The sequence below is a fragment of the Sciurus carolinensis genome, chromosome 15, assembly GCF_902686445.1.
Source record: "Sciurus carolinensis chromosome 15, mSciCar1.2, whole genome shotgun sequence".
NCBI lineage: Eukaryota > Metazoa > Chordata > Mammalia > Rodentia > Sciuridae > Sciurus > Sciurus carolinensis.
This window is the reverse complement of record NC_062227.1, coordinates 6,164,608-6,184,643: the sequence shown is the minus strand read 5'-3', so window position 1 is coordinate 6,184,643 and position 20,036 is coordinate 6,164,608. Positions and strand designations below refer to the sequence as shown.

The window sequence follows — 20,036 nt, the reverse complement described above, 5'->3', positions numbered from 1 at the left end:
TAACCTATCGTGAGGGCTCTGACCTCAGGGCCTAATTGTCCCCCAAGGGTCCCATCTCCAAATACCATCACATGGAGGGGGAGAGCTTCAACATACGAATGTAGAGGGAGCAAGAACACAATTCTGTCCACTGCGTCTTGTGAGCAGTGAAGTACAAGTTTATTTAAAAGCTTTGCTGACTTTATAGTCAGATAGTGGCTTGTTATTTGTCTATTACATGGAACTGGATGCGTTTTTTGACGTTGTCAAGTGAAGTTGGGGAAACGGTGTAAGACCAATCGTGCAAGTGATTACCAATCCTGGTAACAGGGAAGTCTATGTTACCCCACACCCACACCCAAATAGCTGCAGGATAAAATTTATTTAAAATTGAGAAATAGTTTAATGTAGAAAAATGTACAGTAAAATGAGTTTTGATTAAGATATACCCCATGAACACAAAATTACCAAGTACAGAGCATCTCCATTCACATGGAAAATTTCCTCAAGACCTAATCTCTGCACCTCTATCAAGCAACCAGTGTTCTGAATTATTTTGCTGAAGATTAGATTTGCCTGTACATGTTTGTAGTAGGTGCATGTGGTAGGCAGCTTCTAGAATGGGTCTCAATGATCCTGCTTCCTCACCTACGGTTCTTTGTGTAACATCCTCCCTGTGAGTGTGGTCTGGACCTAGAAATTTGCTTCTAAGAGATAGAATACAGCACAAGTGATGAGATGAGCCTTCCCAGATTAGGTTACATAAGAGTGTGATTTTTTTGTCTTTCCCTCTCTATCTCTCTGACTCTTGTCACTTTTTGGATGGGATGAAGCTGACCACCATTTTGTGAATTACCCTTTGAAGAGACCCACATTGCAAGGAACAGCTGGGGAGGGATTTACTTCAGGCAGTAAACATCTGAGAGAGCTTTGAGGAGCTCTTGGCCCTGCTGAGCCTTGAAGAGACCTCAGTCCTGGTTGCACCCTTACTGTTGCCTATGGAAGAATTTGGGCCAGAGGATCCAGCTGGTCTGTGGGTTGGGTTTCTGGGTTTCCAACCCACAGAAACTGTGAGCTAATAAATGGCATTGTCTTAAACCATTAAGTTTTGGGTTGATTTGTTCTACAACATAGATAATGAAAGCAGTACTTTTCTGTGTTTGGCTTTGTTGAGGATCAGAAAACAACACTCCTATGTATGGCACTTTGGTATGCCAATTCCTTCAAACTAGGGAATTTAGAAAGCAGCAGTTATAGGGAGGAACTGTCTCTGAAGTTCTCTAACCGACCTAGAGGTTAGATTCTCCAGATCGCTGTGAATCCCTTCCCCTGATATTTCATCAACTGTAAGAGACTGAAACGTATGGGAAGAAGAAAGACCAGAGTTGATGCTGTGTCTGAAGCCCAGGCAGACTTTGTCACAAATTATCACCCATTTGCCCGTCCATCTACCTCCCCTGAAAATCATTTACCCTTCCTTGAAAATGCCTACTTCCCCCTTCCCTGTGAGAAGGTATATAAGCTTCTAAATTCCATTGGGTTATTGGGTACTCGCCTTCCTGTAATGCCCCGAGGGGGCATTAAGATAGCAAAAATTTCCAGTGTAAGAGAAAGTGGCAATACAGAGAGATGTACGTAACCAGCGCCATGTTGGATCTACACTTGCTGGGTGGGGTGAATGGGAGCTTCAGTGCTGGTGACGTGGAGGAAGAAGCTGATGCTCGGGAGGAGTCCACTAAGAACACCTCTCCCCCAGGCTGAGGGCCTCACAGGCTTTCATCTTCTCAGGTTACAAGTGATTCAGAAGAGACGTGGATTGTAAGGAAGCTGAACAGAGAGAGGGTGGCAGGCAAGGAAACCATCTGTGGGTCTCTCCACACAGGTCAGCATGCTGTCGCGGGCAGACCAAATTCACTTCACCAGAGTGGTAGAAAAAAGAGAGGAGGAAGAAGGAAAGGAAGAAGGAAGAACCCAAGCCTTCAAGCCACAAATCTAGTTTAAATTGGTCCAAACTGGTGGTTCATCCAGGCAAGAGGGCACCATGAGTGGGGACCAGAAGAGACGGGAGGCCCATGGAAGAGGCATCGGCTGGAAGCCATCCAGCCCAGGTTAATTCAGCTCTGCTAAATGAAGGGAGGTCAGAAGTGATGCATCCCAAGGAACAGCACTACAACTAAAAAAGGTCCAGTTTTGAAAAGGCAGAAAAGAACTCTCAGAAGTGAAATCAAGATCAAATACAAGCCCCCGTGGGCGGACTCAGCAGTGATCAGACGTATCTGAAGAGACAATTGGTGAACAGAGACAAGACCGGAGAAATGAGGACTAAATCTGTCAGACCAGTGTCAAAAAAAAAAAGATAGAAATATAGGGTGAGCATCCCTAACGCAAAACTCCAAAACCAGAAATGCTTCCAAATTGAAATTTCTGAGTGCTGACAGAAAACAAGGGGAAAATTCCACCCCTGACTCTATGTGCCCGGTTGCGGTCAAAATGCAGGTGTGCTTAAAACTACTGTGTGGAGTTATTTCAGGCTATCGGTAGAAGGTTGTACGTGAAATATATGTGAATTTCATGCTCACACTTAGATCCCAGCCCCAAGGTATATCTTTATGTGTATGCACATTTTCCAAAATATGACAAAAAAAAAAAAAAAAAAAGAAAGAAAAACTGAAATCTGAAATCTGAAACACTTCTGGTCCCTAACATTTTGGATAATCAAGACTTAACCTGTGCACAGAAGGAAAGAACAAAAACCACATAGAAAAATGGCCAGGAGAAAGGAAAAGAAAATACACAGAGGAAAAAAAAAAATACAAATAGCCCTTGGACCCATGAAAATATCTTCAACTCTACTAACAAAATGATTTAAGCTGAATGAGGAGGCACACACCTGTAGTCCCCTACTCAAAGGCTGAGGTCAGAGGATCTCAAGCTTGAGGCTGGCCTGAGCAACCATCTTAAAATTAATAATAAAAAATAAAAGGGTGGGGAGGTAACTCAGGGTTAGAGCACCCCTGGGTTCCATCTCCAGGATCATAGAGGTCAGGTAGAGAGGAAGAATTTAAAATTAAAATAAATCGTATGCTATTTCTCACCTTTTAGAAAAATCCCAACATTTCCCAGCATACTCTGTTGCCAGGGCAACATATTGCCCTCATACATTGTTTGTAAGAATTCAAAATTAAGCCTATTTGCAGCTCAGGAGAAAGTTTTTTTAAGTTGCTTTCTGACCAAACACCATGAGTTCTCTTTTGGTTCCTGGTTACGCTCTGACCTCAAGCATAACGAGAAGCGCCTTTTAGACACAATCTGCAGTACAAGTTAGGTGAGAGGAGGCATCCTCAGAGATGGGTGATCTCCCTCCCAGGCCAGGCAGTCTTCCTGCGCCTTCTGCTGCTTTTCACAGTGTTCAGAGAGAACTGGCATTTCTACCTCCTAAACCTCCAGTCCTTAAGGAATGCTCTCACCTCTAAATGTTTCCAAATTTTTCAACAGTTATTACCTATGCCACTGTTTATTTTAAACTGAAGCACAATTATGTCACAAAGCACTAATAATTATAAGTTTGATGTGTATTGGCAAGTGAATTCATCCATGTGTGACCATCGTCATAGTCAAGTTATAGAATGTTTCCATTACCCCAAGACGTTCATTTGGCCACTTTCTCCAGCCCCCAGCCTCAGGCAACCATTACTTTGTTTTCCATCACCATAGCCCTGTTTTGCCTGTTCTAGAACTTTACTTAAATGGAAGCATAAAGAGAGTATCTCTGGTGTCTGACTTTTTAAACTTAGGAGAATGTTTTGGATATTAGTGTAGTTGTGTGTATTAGTAGTTTATTGTTTCCTGAGTAGTGTTCCTATTTTGTTATATAAATTACAAGTAATATTCTATTTTCTTTACTCATCCATCTGTTCACAAACATTTGGCTTACTCTTCATTTTGGACCATTATAAATAAAGCTGCTCTGAATATTCATGGGCAAAAACACATTCAAAGTGAATGAAAATTTGACAATACCTAGCTGAAGGACATAAGAATTTACCTTCTGACCCAGCAAGTCTACTTCTAGGGTGAATGCCCAAAGCTATTTACCATAGCACTATTTTTGTTAGCAAATGACTGGAGATAATCCACAGATTATGCACAGGGGTGTCAATGAATATGGTACATCTTCATTAGAATGCTATGGAGGTATAAAAAGGACCAAAGGGAAGAATATCTCTATGTCCTACTGGGGCAAATTATAGAACCTATTGTTAGGGAAAAAGAAGCAAGGTGTAAAAAAAGAGTGTTGTGCTACAGTTCATTAAAAAAAAAAAACAAGTGTGTGTGTGTGTGTGTGTGTGTGTTTGTGTGTGTGTTATACCTAACTCGTCTGTATGCATATAGATGTGTCTATATGTGAAAATGTATCCTTATAAATTTAATGGATATCTTATGAAATGGATGAATATCAAAATCTAAATAAAAATGTAAGGTTTCCTGTAGGGAGAGGAAGCAAGTAGAATAGAGAGCATTAAGATCAACTCAAGACTTTTTTCAAATGCATTTCCTTTGTAAATTTGACTTTGAAATCATGTGACTGTTCTACACTTTTATAAAACAAAATGAAATCACAAAGAATAAAAAAAGATGCAATTTCCAAACAAATAAGAGCAAAAGAAACATCGGTATATACACCCCAGACATAAAAACAAAGATCATGCTAGGAATCAAGATTATGAGTATCAGAGAAAGACAATCTGAATACAAAATCAAATAAGTAAAACTCAGATAAACCTAAATTCTAATGACTCATGAAGTATATTCACTTAAAAAAAGTTTTTCCTAGTTTTGTCCTAGTAAGACTTAGAAATAGTGACAAATTCAGTAATAGCTATTAGGTGTTCAAATGAAGGTATCAAGTAGGTGGTCATGCAAGTCTGGATGTCAGCCAGGCTGACTAGCTGAAGTGATAAACCTGGGGCTTCTCAGCAAGCAGGGAGTCCATAAGGTCAAGAGGCTGGATTATATCACCCAAGAAATGAGCAGAGGGCCAAAGATGACTCCCAGCACATGCTGGTGTCATGCCCTGAACCTCTAGAACTGTGAACTAAATCAACCTGTTTTCTTTACAAATTATCCAGCCTCAGGTATTTTGTTATAGCAACATGAAACAGATGAAGACAGTCATAAAGAAAAATGAAATGATGGCATTTGCTGGCAAGTGGATGGAAATAGAAACCACCATGCTAAGTGAAATAAGCCAGATGCAGAAAGTCAAGGGCTACGTGTTTTCTCTCATACGTGGAAGCTGGAGCAGAATAAGGGAGGAAAGGGGGTGGATATTGGATATCAAAAAGACATAGGGAAGATCAGTGGAACAGGAGAAGGAGATGAAGAAGGAAGGAGAAGGAATGGGAAAGGGGAGGAAAGGTGGAATAAATTTAGTAAAGTCATGCTCTTTGCATGTATTAATACACCACAAGGAATCCCACCTTTATGTATATCTATAAAACTCCAATCAAAAATACATAAGTGAATTAAAAAAAATGGATGCAGAAGATGATTTCACAGTCTCCTCACCCTCCATCTCTCCTCACTGATCTTCCATCTCTACCCCACGGCCGCCTTCTCTCAGCACGTACTGACCTTTTGGAAGTACAATTCCATAAGTCCCTGTGTGGCTTCCTGCTGCCCTTAGACTAAATTCCAAACTCCTCACCAAGAGGACCTGGTGGCTCCCCCTCCTCCGGCCTTCTTTCCCCTCCCTGGCTCTCTGGAGACCAGTCCCTCTGCTCTATTGTCCTAATTATTCCTCAAATATATTGATGTTCTCATTTCAGGGCATTGAAGTAGCCACTCCAGGAACCTGGAGGGAAGACCCCCATCTCTGAAGGCCTAGCTCCTTTTCATTCAAATTTTAACCCCAAAGTTCATCTCATCACAATTCTTTCTGGAAGCATCTGCCGATGAGTCACTTTAAAACATCACTCAATAGCACTTTTCTCCCCGAGCACTTAAATCCGACTTTACCTTATTTGTTTGTTTACTGTCTGCCTCTCTTACTGGAATCTGAGCTCCAAGACAGAGGCCCTGCTTCCTTGCTATTATATTCCTAGTGCCTTGAACGTGGCTGCCACAAGCAGGCAGCCAACAAGTATTCATTGAATAAATGAATGAGTGAGTTGATTGGGCATCCTTTTTGGGTTCTGTCTTACTCAGTTTTTCATTACTATAACAAAATATCTGAGTCAGGCTAACTTTATAAAGAAAAGAGGCTTATTTAGTTCACCGTTTTGGAGGCTGAAAGTCCAACCAGCATGGTGCAGGCTCCGGTGAGGGCCTCCTCTGCTGCATCACCCTGTGGTGGATTACAAGAGGCAGCTGTGCTTACAAGGCAGCAGTCACATCTTGAAAGAGGAAGTCAGAGAGAGATTCAGGGGCAGTGTGGGGCATTTGTAACAACTTGTTCTTGAGAGAACTCTCTAGGAGGTCAGTATTCCCCTCTGAGTGCAAACCCCTCTGCCCAGTGACCTAAGGACCACCTCTTCAAGTTCCACTGCTTCTCACATCACCATGCTGGGGACCACACTTCTAGCACAAGAACTTGGTGAGACCAAATCATAGCAGTTTCCAAATCCTTGGCAAGAACTCTGGGCTGCCAATTCTTCTTTGTCTAGGCCTTGCTTTCCTTCCTCCTTTTTTTTTTTTGTACCAGGGACTGAACCCAGGGGCACTTAACCCCAGAGCCACATCTCCAGTCCTTTATTATTTTTTATTTTGAGACTGGGTTTCCCTAAGTTGCTTAGGGCCTCTGGCTAAGTTACTGAGGTTGGTTTTGAACTTGGGATCCTCAGCCTCCCTCCCGAGTCACAGATTACAGGCGTGCACCACCGTGCTCGGTTTGTCATGTCCACTTTTTGTACCTCCCCCAGCTCCCCCAAAGTGACAAAAGTCCAAGAGTGCCACAGAGATACCGGAAAGAATACTCCATTCAAAAGCCCGGGAGTCAGAGGCCGTGTAAAGAAGTTACTTTAATCTCAGTGCCCCGGAGTTGATGGAATGCACCCAGTGACTCCCAGAAGGACACTCGCTGTGCCCTAGGCGGCCCCATCCCAAGAGGCCAGTGGAGGGGGACAGGGCCAGGCTTGAGACAGTATCGGCTGCCATACAGTCATGGAAGAATCCCTAGAACAGTTCTTCGTTCTTGTAGGGCTGCTGGTGTGCCTGGCCTGCCTGGCAAAGTGCGTGAGATTCTGCAAATGTGTTTTACTGAGCTTCTGGAAGGTTCTGCCGAGGTCTTTCTTGCAGTCGATGGGACAGTGGGCAGGTAAGGGGAGCTGTCTATCTCTAACTTATTTTGAAGTTTCTGCCTCTTTTCTCTTTCAGAACAAAGAGATAAATATGGAATTTCAGTTAAATTTGATTTAATTGGGGGGATCTAGAAAGCGTGAGTGAAATTAGAATTGTCTAAAATGCAAGATGTGGTAGAATGCTCCTCTGTCCACTCAGCTTCCTCACCTGGGCTTTCTTCTTTTTGGCGTTCTCTCCTGATACAAATAATGAACAAGGCAGAAACTTCTGTAGCCACATCTCTAGATTTCTAAACCCTAGGTTGTATCTATTTGCTAAAGGGTGTTTAAAAATTCTGAAATACAAATAATGCTAATTTACTTCATTAAAAATCAAACTGGTCAAGCTCCCTTACGAAGTGAGGGTATTGCAAAGTCAAGGCAGCAGAATCTCCATGAAGCCGTTTTCAATATAGTTAGATGTGGCACCTGGTTCGCACCGATTACAGCACTGTCCCTGTGGGATTTGTCTAGTGGAACCACCGTGTGGTTCAGGACTGGGGTTAAGATGAAGACCATGAGGTCTTGGTTTTAGCACCTCCTTAAAGGAAATGCTAAGGTCTTTGCAGGGGCTTATACTTCAAAGTTATACACACACACACACACACACACACACAAACATAGCCACAAAATCCAATAATTTGGGGCTGGGGACATAGCTCAGTTGGTAGAATGCTTGCCTTATAAGCACAAGGCCCTGGGTTCGATCCCCAGCATGCCCCCCCAAAAATCCAATAATTTGTTTTAATTTTAATTTTTAAAAATTCTTTTTGTAGTTGTAGGTGAACAGAATGTCTTTATTTTATTGTTTATTTTTATGGGGTGCTAAGGATCAAACCCAGAGCCTCACCTGTGCTAAGGCAAGCACTCTGCCACTGAGCTGCAGCCCAGCCCCCAATAACTTTTTTTTTTTTCAAAGAATTTCAATAGCTTTAGAAATATCATCCAGGCTAAATAGGAAAGAGTGTTATACCTTTACAGAGCTTTCAGATAAAAAGACAGAATACCCAGTTAAAATTGAGTTTCAGATAAATAAGGACTGACTTTTTTGAATATTGCAACCCAAATAGTGCATGGAATACATTGCACTAAAATATTACTGGTTGTTTACCTGAAATTCAAAATAGCTGGGCATCCTGTAAACTTCCTTGCTAAACTTGGCAACCTTACAAACATAGCAATGGAAATTTAAAAAAATTACCACATGGAAAATTGTTTAGAATGGCAAGTGGTGCTTCTTACATTTGCAGAGGGTGTGTGTGTGTGTGTGTGTGTGTGTGTGTGGGCACTTCTTCCCTCCTGGGATAGTATGCTGTCTCCAGTGAACCTACCAAGTGCTGAGCCTGTGTGTTTTGGATCTAAACACCCTGCTCCACAAAGATCAAATGCTGACCCACCGAGTGGACTCGGGACTCTGTTTAGCCCCTGCACCCCTGATGTAGGATACGGCTCCTCAAAAAGAGTTCAAGTGGACCAGAGAATTAGACCATTTGTAGACTCAGAGTGTAAAGTCTAACCTTTAAAAAAAAATGTTTTTGGTGGGAATTGAACCCAGGGGAGCTTTAACCACTGAACTACATCCCCAGCCCTTTTAAAAAAATAGTTTGAGACAGCATCTTGCTGAGTTGCTTAGGACCTTGCTAAGTTGCTGAGGCTGAGTTTGAACTTGGGATCCTCTTGCCTCAGCCTCCTGAGCCTCAGGGATTCCAGCTCTGTGCAGCCACGCCCAGCCAACCTAACCTGCTTTTATGAGTAAGACTGAATAGTTACCACTCGCAAGAGTATAATGTTATTAAGTCATAGGAAGATTTCAGGGAGGACAAGCAAGGGGCAAGAGGAAACCCAGGCACTAGAGACAAACATTTTCAACTCCACAGATAAGAGAACACTGATTTCCTTGATTACTTCACTCGTATGTCTTTATAGGCTTGTGGTCCCACAGTCAGATGGCCTGGGTTCAGATCCTTTGGTCCTCACTTTCAGCAGTGGTTTCTTGATCGGGTTGAGAATGTCTCTCTTTTGGAGCTTCCTCAACGATGAACAAAGTATCACGATGCCTTCCGGTCTTGCTTTGAGCATGCGATGAAGTCATGCACCTAAAATGCTTGAAAAGGTGCCTGCAGGAAGAATCATGATCAGTCATCATGATGGAGACGTTACCTTAACAACAGCCCGTGGTTTTGAAGTCTCCCCACGTGGAGGGGAAGCCCAGACGTACAATGACCTTGAGCGAGTACTTCACCTTGCGTTGTTGGTCAGAGGTCATTTGTGGGCGTGTGTGGACTGAAAGCAGTGAATGTCCAAATTGTGACATTCGAGTGAATGAGGTTCATTCGGGACCTCCTCACTAACGTGTACAATGTTGGGGACAAAAGGACTATAAGACCTATTTGACTGTCGGATATTGATAGAAAGTTCTATCGAGTGCAAATTCTCCAAGTCCCTTCAAGCCACTGCATTCCCTTTGTGCATTTCTCTATTTTCTGCTTTGCTAGGTCCCTTATCTTCCACAGGCTTTGAGTGCTGCAGGGGTGCGGGGTGGCGGGGGCAGAACCCCGGGCACAGTGAGGAACGGCAGGGAGCACTGCTTGCCCTTGACCCAAGTTATGGCTTAGACTGTTTAGATGCTCAGGTCTGGATACAATGTTTCCAGGCTGAATTTCTCTGCTGTATTTCCCAGCACATTTCCCATAGTCTCCCCAGACCCTCAAACACACCACCACAAAGGAACAAACCAAACCCTCCAAACCACATGCCCTTCCTGCTGGAGGTTTAGAGAGAGTTGGCCAAAACCTGGAAACCCTGGCGCCCAGAAGAGAAGTATAGAGCGAATTCTCTCCTCTGTTGTTTAAAACCGTTCCCACCTTTTGCAGTGGTCACCGGAGCAGGAGACGGGATCGGGAAAGCATATTCACTGGAGGTAAGGTGTCTTCTACTCTTTTTTTTCTTTGAGACAGAGCTTTGCTGGCTTGCCCAGGCTGACCTTGAGTGCCTGGGACACGGGTGTGCACTAACCACTGAGCCGGCTTGGAGACTGTCTCCTTAGAGACAATGTCCCTTGTACTGAACACAGCAGGGTCAGGCGACACCCACCTCAGACACTAGTTCTTTGAATATATAAAAGCAATAGACATTTACTTAAGAAGGAGCATTTCTATAGAAGAGAAGACTTGAAAAAAAAAACAACCCATAATCTCATCCCCTGGACACTTTCTTTAAAAAAACAAAACAAACAAACCACACCAAACCAAAACAAAACAAAATAAATATAGTGGTACTTAAAGGTGACAGTTTCTCCACCTAGGGATTATTTTAGGAATTATGGGGGCATTGCTATTTTCTGGTGTAATTGTGTCACAGCATTTATGTAACTTATATACTTAAGAACAACTTAAAAGTTGGGCGCGATGGTGCACACCTGTCATCCCAGCAGCTCTGGAAGAGGCTGAGGCAGGAGGATTGCAAGTTCAAAGTCAGCCTCAGCAATTTAACAAGAGGCCCTAAGCAACTCAGCGAGAACCTGTCTCTAAATAAAATATAAAGAAAGGGCTGGGGATGTGGCTCAGTGGTTAAGCATCCCTGGGTTCAATCCTTAGTACCAAGAAAAAAATAAAGAAAAAGAGTCCCCCCCCAAAATTTTAAAAACTATAAACACTTTCTTTTTATTTATGCTTCACATACAGCTAGGGAAACTATTGCTTTAAAAATTATTTGCGTACGCAAGTTGTGTTACTTACGACTTTCATTTCAATAAGGTTAATATGTGTTGCAAAATATTATATGAAAGAATGTCTGATGGAGCTGAGAGGTTTGGGAACATGGATATGCTGTTCTGTGCTTGTTTTTCTGCAGATAGGTCGAGAGACTTTTCCTTTTTGTTTTTGTTTTTGAGTTGCTGGGGATAGAACTCGAAGACCCACATATCCTAGGCAAGGGCTCTACCACTAAGCTACACCCTTGGCTCAACAGATATAAAAACAAGCACTTACAGCGTATGTGGTTTTATATACTATTATTATTGCAAATTCTACATTTCCATTAATTATTGTTTCCTATAATTACTATTCCGATAATTACTGTGATTTTCTATAATTACTATTCATTTTGTTTCTTCCTTATTTCTGTAATGCCGACTTCTAGAACTATGTCAGTACAACGAAAGAAATAGAATCCTGGAAATTATAAAAGGAAGTCTGTTAAAAAAATCAGTGACATTTTAAAAATTCAATGAGAGACATTTCCATTCACAATAGAAGAACAAATGATACTAGAAAGAAACAACATAAAATTTACAGTCTTCAAAAAAGAACACTACAAACTTCCATTGAGAAATATGAGAGACTGTGAATCAGGGAGAAAAATACCACCTCCTTCAACAGAAAGATATTGAAAACCTTGCAGTTTTCCCCAAGTCTGGCTCAAATCCCAGATTACACATGCCATTATTTTATAAGTGCTAATTTTGGTGGTTAGCATTTTCTTATGTCAAAAACATGATTTTTAAATGGGAACATAATGTTCTACTGAATGGCTGGATACTCTATAATTCCACCATTTACTTACAAATTTCCTTCATTTTATACAGAATTGGGGACATGCTGTGTATAAAACATACACTTTTATGCTCATCTCCGATTATTTTAGGAGCTGATTTCCCTGCAGTGGACTTGGTGGCTTGTGCTTCCCACTGAAGTCATAGTAATTCACTCTAACTTCTGGAATAGACGTTGTACTGGCTTGGGCTATTAAAACCACTTACTAGGGCTGGGGAGATAGCTCAGTCAATAGAGTGCTTGCATGCACAAGGCCCTGGGTTCGATCCCCAGCACCGCAAAAAAACAAAACAAACAAACAAACAAACAAAAAAGAAAACAAAACCACTTACTGTATCCCACCCTCGTGACCTGATTTGTACTTCCCAAGGCCTCGCCTCTGAATATGATCACGCCAGGGTTTCGATGCAGGGATTTTTTTGAGGGACACAAAGATTCGGTGCCTATGAATCTATGATCAACAGGGGTGCTCAGGTGTTCTCACCCCAAAGACAGCATCTTAACAAAGCCACGTCGTGCAAAGTGACAGGTGTCCTGGAGGCACTTGACAGACACCTTGGGGATGCTAACAAGCCAAACCGTGCCTGTTAGAAAAGGCTCCTTGTGCTGGTCTCACGCATCTGCCCCTATTTTCCACCCGTGTGCTGGAGGCCACTATTTTCCACCTGCGTGCCGGAGGCCACTGACCTGCCTCAAGCCTGCATCTTCGAATTCCTCTTCTCTTCTCTTAGAATGGCTCATGTCAGCACTGGTTGACCCTCGGTAGATGGGTTGCGTATTTGAGTGCTGAGGTTGGAGAAATGCTGCAGCAGCTTCTTTGCAAAGCAACGTGCCTTCCATCCCCCCGAATCAGAAGGTAGCCTTCTGAGCTGTTTGCATGAAAACTACGTCCCCCAAAAGCCAATGTCCCCAGCCTGTGATGCTGCTGGGAGGTGGCAGGACCTTTAAGAGGCAGGTCCTAGTGGGAGGAAATCAGGTCATGTGGGCCTGCCTCTGAAGGGCTATTGGACCTCGGTCTCTTCCTGCCTCTCTTTTAAAAATTCCCAGCGACCGTGAGGTGCGCCGCTCTCCGCTCTCCTGGGCTACGTGCTCCCGCCATGACGCACTGTGCTAGCACAGGCCCAAAGCAGGGGGCCAGCAGGAGCCAGGACAAGCCTCCCTCCTCCAGGGTGCTTTTCTCAGGTTAGCTCGGCTCACTCACACACTCCGTAACCTTGTGCATGATGATTCCCACCTCAAGGCCTCACCCCGCCTCCAAAGGTCCAGGGCCTTAGCTCTTAGTCCTCAGGATTACTGAGTCATAGGGTTCTTTCTTTTTAGTCTCCCAGATTCTTTCCTGAAATTCACCCTGACCTAACCCTGACGTGGTCCCAGTGATACCTCAACACGCAGATACCTTTCTTCCTACTCAAGGAGGTCTCCAGTGGAACTTTCCTTAGGCTTTCCTTTCTCTGCTGATTTGCAAAGCAAGGGCCTGGAGTTGGGAGTTGTGGGGTCCAGTCCTCACTCTGCCACTAACCAGCTGGAGATTTTGGACAAGGCTTGACTCCTTTCTTGGCTTCTGGTTCTCTGTGAGCACAAGAGATCCCTCCCAAGAGCCGCCAGGTGCAAAATTTCGGTTCTGTCCTTGGCTCATTCTTGCTTTGTTCTTCTCCTCGTGGAATCTACTTCTTCTTTTCCTTGTGTTCTTTTCTCAAGCTGATTAAACAATTTCCAGAGCTCCCGATTCCTCCTTGGTGCGGGATTTTTCTCATTTCCAGAGAGCCCGTTCTCTCTCTGCTAACCGCTACTGCTAGGTAAGCAGTTCAGAAAGGGGGTGGTTGGGCTTGAGGCTGGGACTCAAGTGTGTGTGTTCAAGTCCTGCCCCTGATGCCTGCTGCTGAATTTCCACACCAGGGACCTGGAGGTGATGGTAGCCCGTCCCGGGCTTTCCTAAGGGTGAAATGAGGAGGGCAAATTGCTTTGCATGGAGTGAGCTTTCTGTGGTTAGGCACTATTCGTATTGAATGTTTAAATAAACTGTGTTTCCTTTACATACATTTTTTTTGAGCCAATTGTGGACACACACACACACACACACACACACACACACATTTTTAGGAATTGGTTCACATGATTATGGAGGCTAGATATTAAAAATCTGCAGAGTGAGCTGGCAGACTGGAGACCCAGGGAAGAGCCAGTGCCGTTGTTCAAGTCTCAAGTCGTCTGCTGGCAGAATTCCCTCTTCTTTCAGCAACGTCAGTCAGGAAGGGGAATATGCTTTACTTGAAGTCTACCGATTTAAATGTCAGTCTCATCTAAAATATACCTTCGCAGAAACACATAGATCAAGTCCTTGGGAACCGTGGCCTAGCTACATTGTCACATAAAATTAACCATCAGAGAGAAGGACAATGTATGGTGCCTACCCACATTTTTCTTTCTGTTCCTTCCTTCCCGTATTCCAAGATTCCTTCTTCTGTTATTTTCTTTCTGTTTGGAGAACTTCCTGATCTATTCTTCTAGGGTAAGTCTGCTGGCAACACATTCTTAGCTTTTCCTCATTCCCTAGTGTCTGAATTTCCCCTCATTCCTGAAGGATAGTTTCTCTGGAGCTAGGATTCGTAACTGACTTCTTTTCTTTCAGCACTCTGAAAACACTGTGTCCCTCCCGGTGGCCTCCAGGATTTCTGATGACAGATCTGAGGCCTCTGGATTGCCTTCCTCACAGATAAGGTGCTGCTTCTTGCTGCTGTTAAGAGCTTTTCTTCGTCTGTGGTGGTCAGAAGTGTTGCGATGGTGTTTTTTGGCTTTATCCTGTTCACTTGGCCTCTTGAATCTGTAAGTTTGTCTTGTCACAAGCTTGAAGACTTTTCCGCCGTCATTTCTTCAAGTTTCAACTCAGCCCCGCCCTCTTTTCTTCTGGCACCTCATCGACACAAACTTAGATCTTTTTATGGTGAGTCTCTGAGATCTTACTTTTTCTAGTATATTTTTTCTTGGTTGTTTAAATTGGTTAGTTTTATTGTTTTATCTTCAAGTTTGATTCTTTTCTTGGTCTACTCCATTTTACTATTGAGCCTATCCATTGAGTTTTGACATTCTTGGTTATTTCTATTTTTCATTAAACTTTTCATTTGCTTCTTTATATCTATTTCTTTGCTGAGATTCTCTGCTTTTCATGCATTTGCAGTGGCTCGTTGAGGAATCTGTGTGCTTTAAAACCTTGCCAGATAACGGGTCATCTCAATGTTGTCACCTGATGATTTCCTTTTCCCCTCCAAACTGAGATTTATTTTGGGCTTTTGCATGATAAGCAATTGTTCAGTGAATCCTGGACATTTTTTATTTTATGATGAGACCGGATCTTATTTAAATCTGCTTGTCCTATGCTGACATTTCTTCACTGTGGGGAGGAGAGGGTACCAACTTTTTCCTACCAGGTAGGATGGAGACCCACGTTCTCCCCTTGGCCTCTGTTGGAGGGGTGCTAACTCCTTGCTCCTGCTGGTTGGGGTGGGGGTCCTGGCTCCCTCCTAGGTTTCTGCTGGTACCACTCTGACTGGAAGGGGTGGGAGTACTTCTTTGCTGTTCCCCATAAAGCCTCCAATGATATTTGGGGGGCTGGCCTCATGACCACTGTGTGGTGAAAATCCTGGGTCTCCTCTGTTATCATCCCAGGGGAAGAGAGAGAAGAGAGGAGTGAAGGGTGCTTTGTTACCGCTGGGTGGGGTATTTGTTAGTCCCTTTGCCATTGCTATACTCAAATACTTGAGGCTGGGTTCTGTATATTAAAAAAAGAGGCTTATTTGGAGGCTGAAAGTCCAAACTTGGGCGACTCTCTTTGCTTGGAGGGCTTTCTATCTTGCTAGGATTTCTCTTTTCTTGTCCTTTGGATAGAGAGAATGGACTTTTCTTGGAATTTTTATTTTATTTCTTTTTCTTTCTTTCTTTCTTTTCTTTTTTCTTTCTTTTTTTTTTTATACATTTGTGCCCATTGGCATTTCTGGTCTTCCAGCTTCTCCAGCAATTAAGTTCCAAACTCCAGGAAGACAAGAGAAAGCCCAGGAATCCACCACGGTCCTGTTCTTCAGAGTCTACCTTCCTATCTGGGTTTTTAGTTTCATTTAACAGAAGGAAAAAGCGAGGGTCTTCCATCCCACCCTCCTCGAAGCCCATTTCTTCTGGACTGATCTGTAGCGTGGCAGCAGAGGCTCTGCCTCGTCCCAGGCTCCCAGCTCCTGGAAGCAGGTGGAACCAGCGTGATAGGCGTGGCCTCCGAGGCTCGGCCGCCTCTGCACCTGAGCCCCAGCCCTGTCCTCGTTCTCCCGCCCCGGGGAGACCGGTGGCCACAAACACCTTCCGTGACCCGGGCGCCCCACACAGCAGAGGGAGAACAAGGCCCATTGTCAGAGCAGCCTCCGTGCCTCCCCAGGAAGGGCCTGGGGTGAGCCGTGGGAGGGGCGGTGGCTTAGCTGCGGACGAGGGGCAGCAGAGCCCGTGCGCAGCCGGGACTAAGACTGATCCTGCTCAAGCAGACAAAGGGAACATGGTGGCCGAGACGGCCTCCCGGGCCCGCCCTTCCCGGAGAGGAGGCTAGAGGCCCCCCTCTGTGGGTGGAGCGCACCCTTTGTGCTCAAAATGCAAACTGTTCTCCATTTAGTGGCGGGTTTCCCCTGCGGGCTGTGCCACAAAGGTGCTTGGGTTTGGATGGATCCCAACACTCAAAAACAGAGAAGCAGGTACGGGATTTTCTATGGAGAGAAAGAGAAGGCTTGGGGGTGCCCCTGGCAGGGGTCCGCTCTGAAATGGGCCAGTTTTCAGTTACACATTTTTCTAAAAACGTTCTTTTATTTCTTAATAGATTTGATTTTTAAGGGGAGAGAGGGGGTCCTCTCAGAGAGGAGAGGGACAGTGTGCCTTTCCCCCACTCCAGTTTTATTGGGGTTCCCAGGGAAGTTTCCAGAGAGTTCGCCCAGGTCCGCCTCTTGACTTTGACTGACGGCAGGGTGACATCAGGCTGTCTAGTCCTCACTGCTGGGCAGACGGGCTCCATGGTGGGCCCAGCAGAGTTAGGGGACAGACAGATGAGGTTCAGAGAAACAGTCTATAAAATGGGCTCGCTGTGCTGAGCCCACGTGGTCTCTTTGCCAGAAAGCAATTTACCTGCAGCCCTGCCCAGCTAGGTGGGCAGCCATGTCATTCCTCAGCACACTACTGTCATCTGCAGGAGAAATGCAGGCAGGAGATACGTAGACAAGAGGGACCCAGGTTATTTTGAAGGGACAGGATTTGTGACCTTTTTCACAGACGAGACTCCAGAAGATAAGGATACTTCTCCGAACCATAAACCGGTAAGAACGCTGGGTTAGGAATCCAGTTAGAACCAGTCGGCACGGGCAGGAGACTTAGAGCCACCATGGCAGTGGGGACTCGACAGTCTGATGTCAGCCTTCTGTCAGTCAAAAGTCAAGAGGCGGACCTGGGTGAACTCTCTGGAAACTTCCCTGGGATCCCCAATAAAACTGGAGTGCAGGAGATGCACACTGTCGCTCTGCTCTCTGAGAGGGCCCCTTTCTCCCTTGAGAGTGTCCCCTTTCCCTTTTCCTACCCCTTCAAGAGACTCGTGCCTGTTACTCCGAGCGACACGTCTGCCATCTTTCTGACGTGGTCCCAAGAACCGGGGCTTGAAGAGGGGGTCTTCGTGCCCCTTGGAGGGTCAAGACTGAAGGGCTGCAGCCCCCATCCTGACAGGCACCAGCAGAGCTGGGGTGAGATGACCCTGCCTGGCCTGCCCAGGGCAGCTGTCCCCCTGCGTCTAAGGTGCACGCCACCTGGCTTTGGTTTCTGGACACTGTGACGGCTTGCAGGAGACGGGGGCAATCTAGCTCGATCGAAGGTGTTGAGTTCACTTGTCCTGTTTCCATCTTCGGGCTCTTCCCCGTGGGAGTGGGTGGCTGGATCCAGGCAGCAGGACAGGCGGGGTCCCCGGCTAGGCTGGGTCACGTCCTTGAGCACAGCCAGGTGGCCGTCTGGGGATGTGGATTTGCAGACGGATGCGGTGGCCGGTTGGTCCTCCGTGTGGTGGTGACTCCGGTGCTCCCGGGGACCTGAGGAGCCTATTCACTGAGCACTTGTTGGCATGAAAGGCTGTACGTCCACCTTTCGCCACTGTGATGGCGTAAACCTGCTCTCTTGGCTGCTAATGCCAGAGAGGCCCAAAGGTCGTCCGGCTTTGTCCCTCCACTTCTGGGCAGTTTTTGTGACGTTTCCCACCCTCTGGGAAGGCGCCAGGTGGCAGAGGGCCGTCCAGTCTTCTCAAGGTCCTGCCCTGGCAGCTCAGGGGACAGAGTTGGCCTTAGAATCACCAGCTGGCTGCGTCTCGTGCCAGCCCGGGGAAAACAACCGTCTGCTCTTGGGTCGCTCCCTCTGTTTCCTTTGCAGTGTGTGGCGACGTCTTATGCCAGGGAGGAGATTCTTCTTGATGTCTAAATGACTCCAGCTGCGCTCTCAGCTCATCCCCCCCCTTCGTCTGGCCTTCGATGGAGACAGCGGCTTCTAATTGTCTTGATGTTCCTCTAGATTCATTGTGTTCCTGTGCTGCTTGACTTCAACCCTGGAATTTTGGATCCAGGCTGTGGCTCTCTTGTGCCCACTGTGGTTTGCTGTGACTCTGTGAGACAGAGAGAAAGGGGAGGGACGATCGAGCAAGGGTGCATGTGATCCATAGAATCGCTACGGAGCTCACAAAAGTCATGAGAATAAAGACTCCTGTGTCCTCGATCACCCAGCTTAAACACACGACATCACCAGCGTCCTCGAAGCTGCCTGAGTCTTACCCTTTACGTTTCTGTTCCCTCACCCCACAAATGTGAACACCGCGTTAGTAATTTCCCTGCTTTTTAATAGAATAGTTTTATTACTTACGCGTGCTTCCTTAAACAACACACTGTTTGCGTTGTTTGTTTTGAACTTCATGTAAATTGAGTCGTAGGTGCTTTGCAATCTGCTTCATCTATACCAGTCAAAACCATGCTTTTGAAATCCATCCATGCTGATGTGTGTGGAACATGGTTCATTCATTTTCAGTGCTGTGTAGTATTCCATGAATCCAACACTATGGCATTTCATTGTGTCCAGCTTTAGTTTTTCTTTCCTCTGTTGACAGATTTTGAAGTTATTCCTCTTTTTCTGGTAGGAACGGTTCTGTCTTCTAGAGGAGAGGCACAGGGAAGTGGTTTCTCACTTCCTGCCTGCAGAGTGGAAGTCTGGAAGCAGGATGGATTTATCTGGTTCTCAGGAGAGCTCCTGTCTGAGTTCAGGGACTGGAGAAGGGCCCTGGGGCCAGTGACTTTTCAAACCCCTTTCCAGTCTTCCTTATCTGGCTTCTTCCTCACCCCAGGGGTGGTGCTGGCATTGCCTGAGATTTTTGAAATTTTAGTGATGTAAATGTTGGTACCAACTCATCGAATACTTCAGGATTTTGAATGTTCCCAGCACAGGGGACTGATGTCTGTTTGCAGTGGTGTAGCTATGCCAGTTCCCCTGCTGTGGTCATTACGCACTGTGCATGTACCCACCTGTCACATCGTAAAATCGCTGTGTCAATTAGAAAATTCATATTACAAAGCAAACAAAACAAAAAAAAATCTCTTGGCCAGTTCTGAGCTGCCGGTGTTCCTGGTTTGGACTTCAGATCTTGCCTGTGTCTTTTCCAGCAGGCGTTGGGGGATGGCTCCTGCCTTTGCCGTCACCTTGCCGTGGACGTGTTGGCCTAGAAGACAGCACGTTCCTGCGGTTGACAGAACTTCAGGAGGTGGCGAGGCTCCGTGCTCCCCTGCCCTCCTCTCTCCTCTCTCTGTCAGACCCAGGTTGTGTCTAGGGCCGCCCAACGTTCCTTCCTCGCGTCCCTTACTGCTCCGTTGTGCTTTCTCCTGCTTTGCTAGAGCACGTTGCTGCGGACCTGTCAGTCTTACTATTTTCTCAAAGAACAGACTCTTGGCGTGTTTGTACGCGCTCATTTCATCAGGTGTGGCGATCACCAGGCTGACCTCTCGGCGTCCTTACCAAACGCGCGCCTCCTCCAACAACTCCTCCCAGTGCCAGGGAAGATCTGCCGCTGGGATGGTGTACCCGCCACCTCTTCCGGAAACCCTTCCCTGTAAAGCCATTCAGTTAGGAAGCC

General features: G+C 45.5%; 1 protein-coding gene and 1 non-coding gene across 2 annotated transcripts in view; both read left to right on the top strand.

Annotated features, from left to right (window-relative positions):
• Positions 1-7,140: 7,140 nt before the first annotated feature.
• Positions 7,141-20,036, top strand: part of Hsd17b3 (hydroxysteroid 17-beta dehydrogenase 3) — a 35,325-nt gene continuing 22,429 nt past the window's right edge. The window contains exons 1-2 of the mRNA XM_047526936.1: positions 7,141-7,294; positions 10,190-10,236. Coding sequence (XP_047382892.1) covers positions 7,141-7,294; positions 10,190-10,236 — 201 coding nt within the window. The remainder of the gene's footprint in view (positions 7,295-10,189; positions 10,237-20,036) is intronic.
• On the top strand, positions 7,966-8,040 carry Trnai-uau (transfer RNA isoleucine (anticodon UAU)). Its single transcript has one exon. It is a non-coding gene; the product is annotated as a tRNA-Ile (tRNA).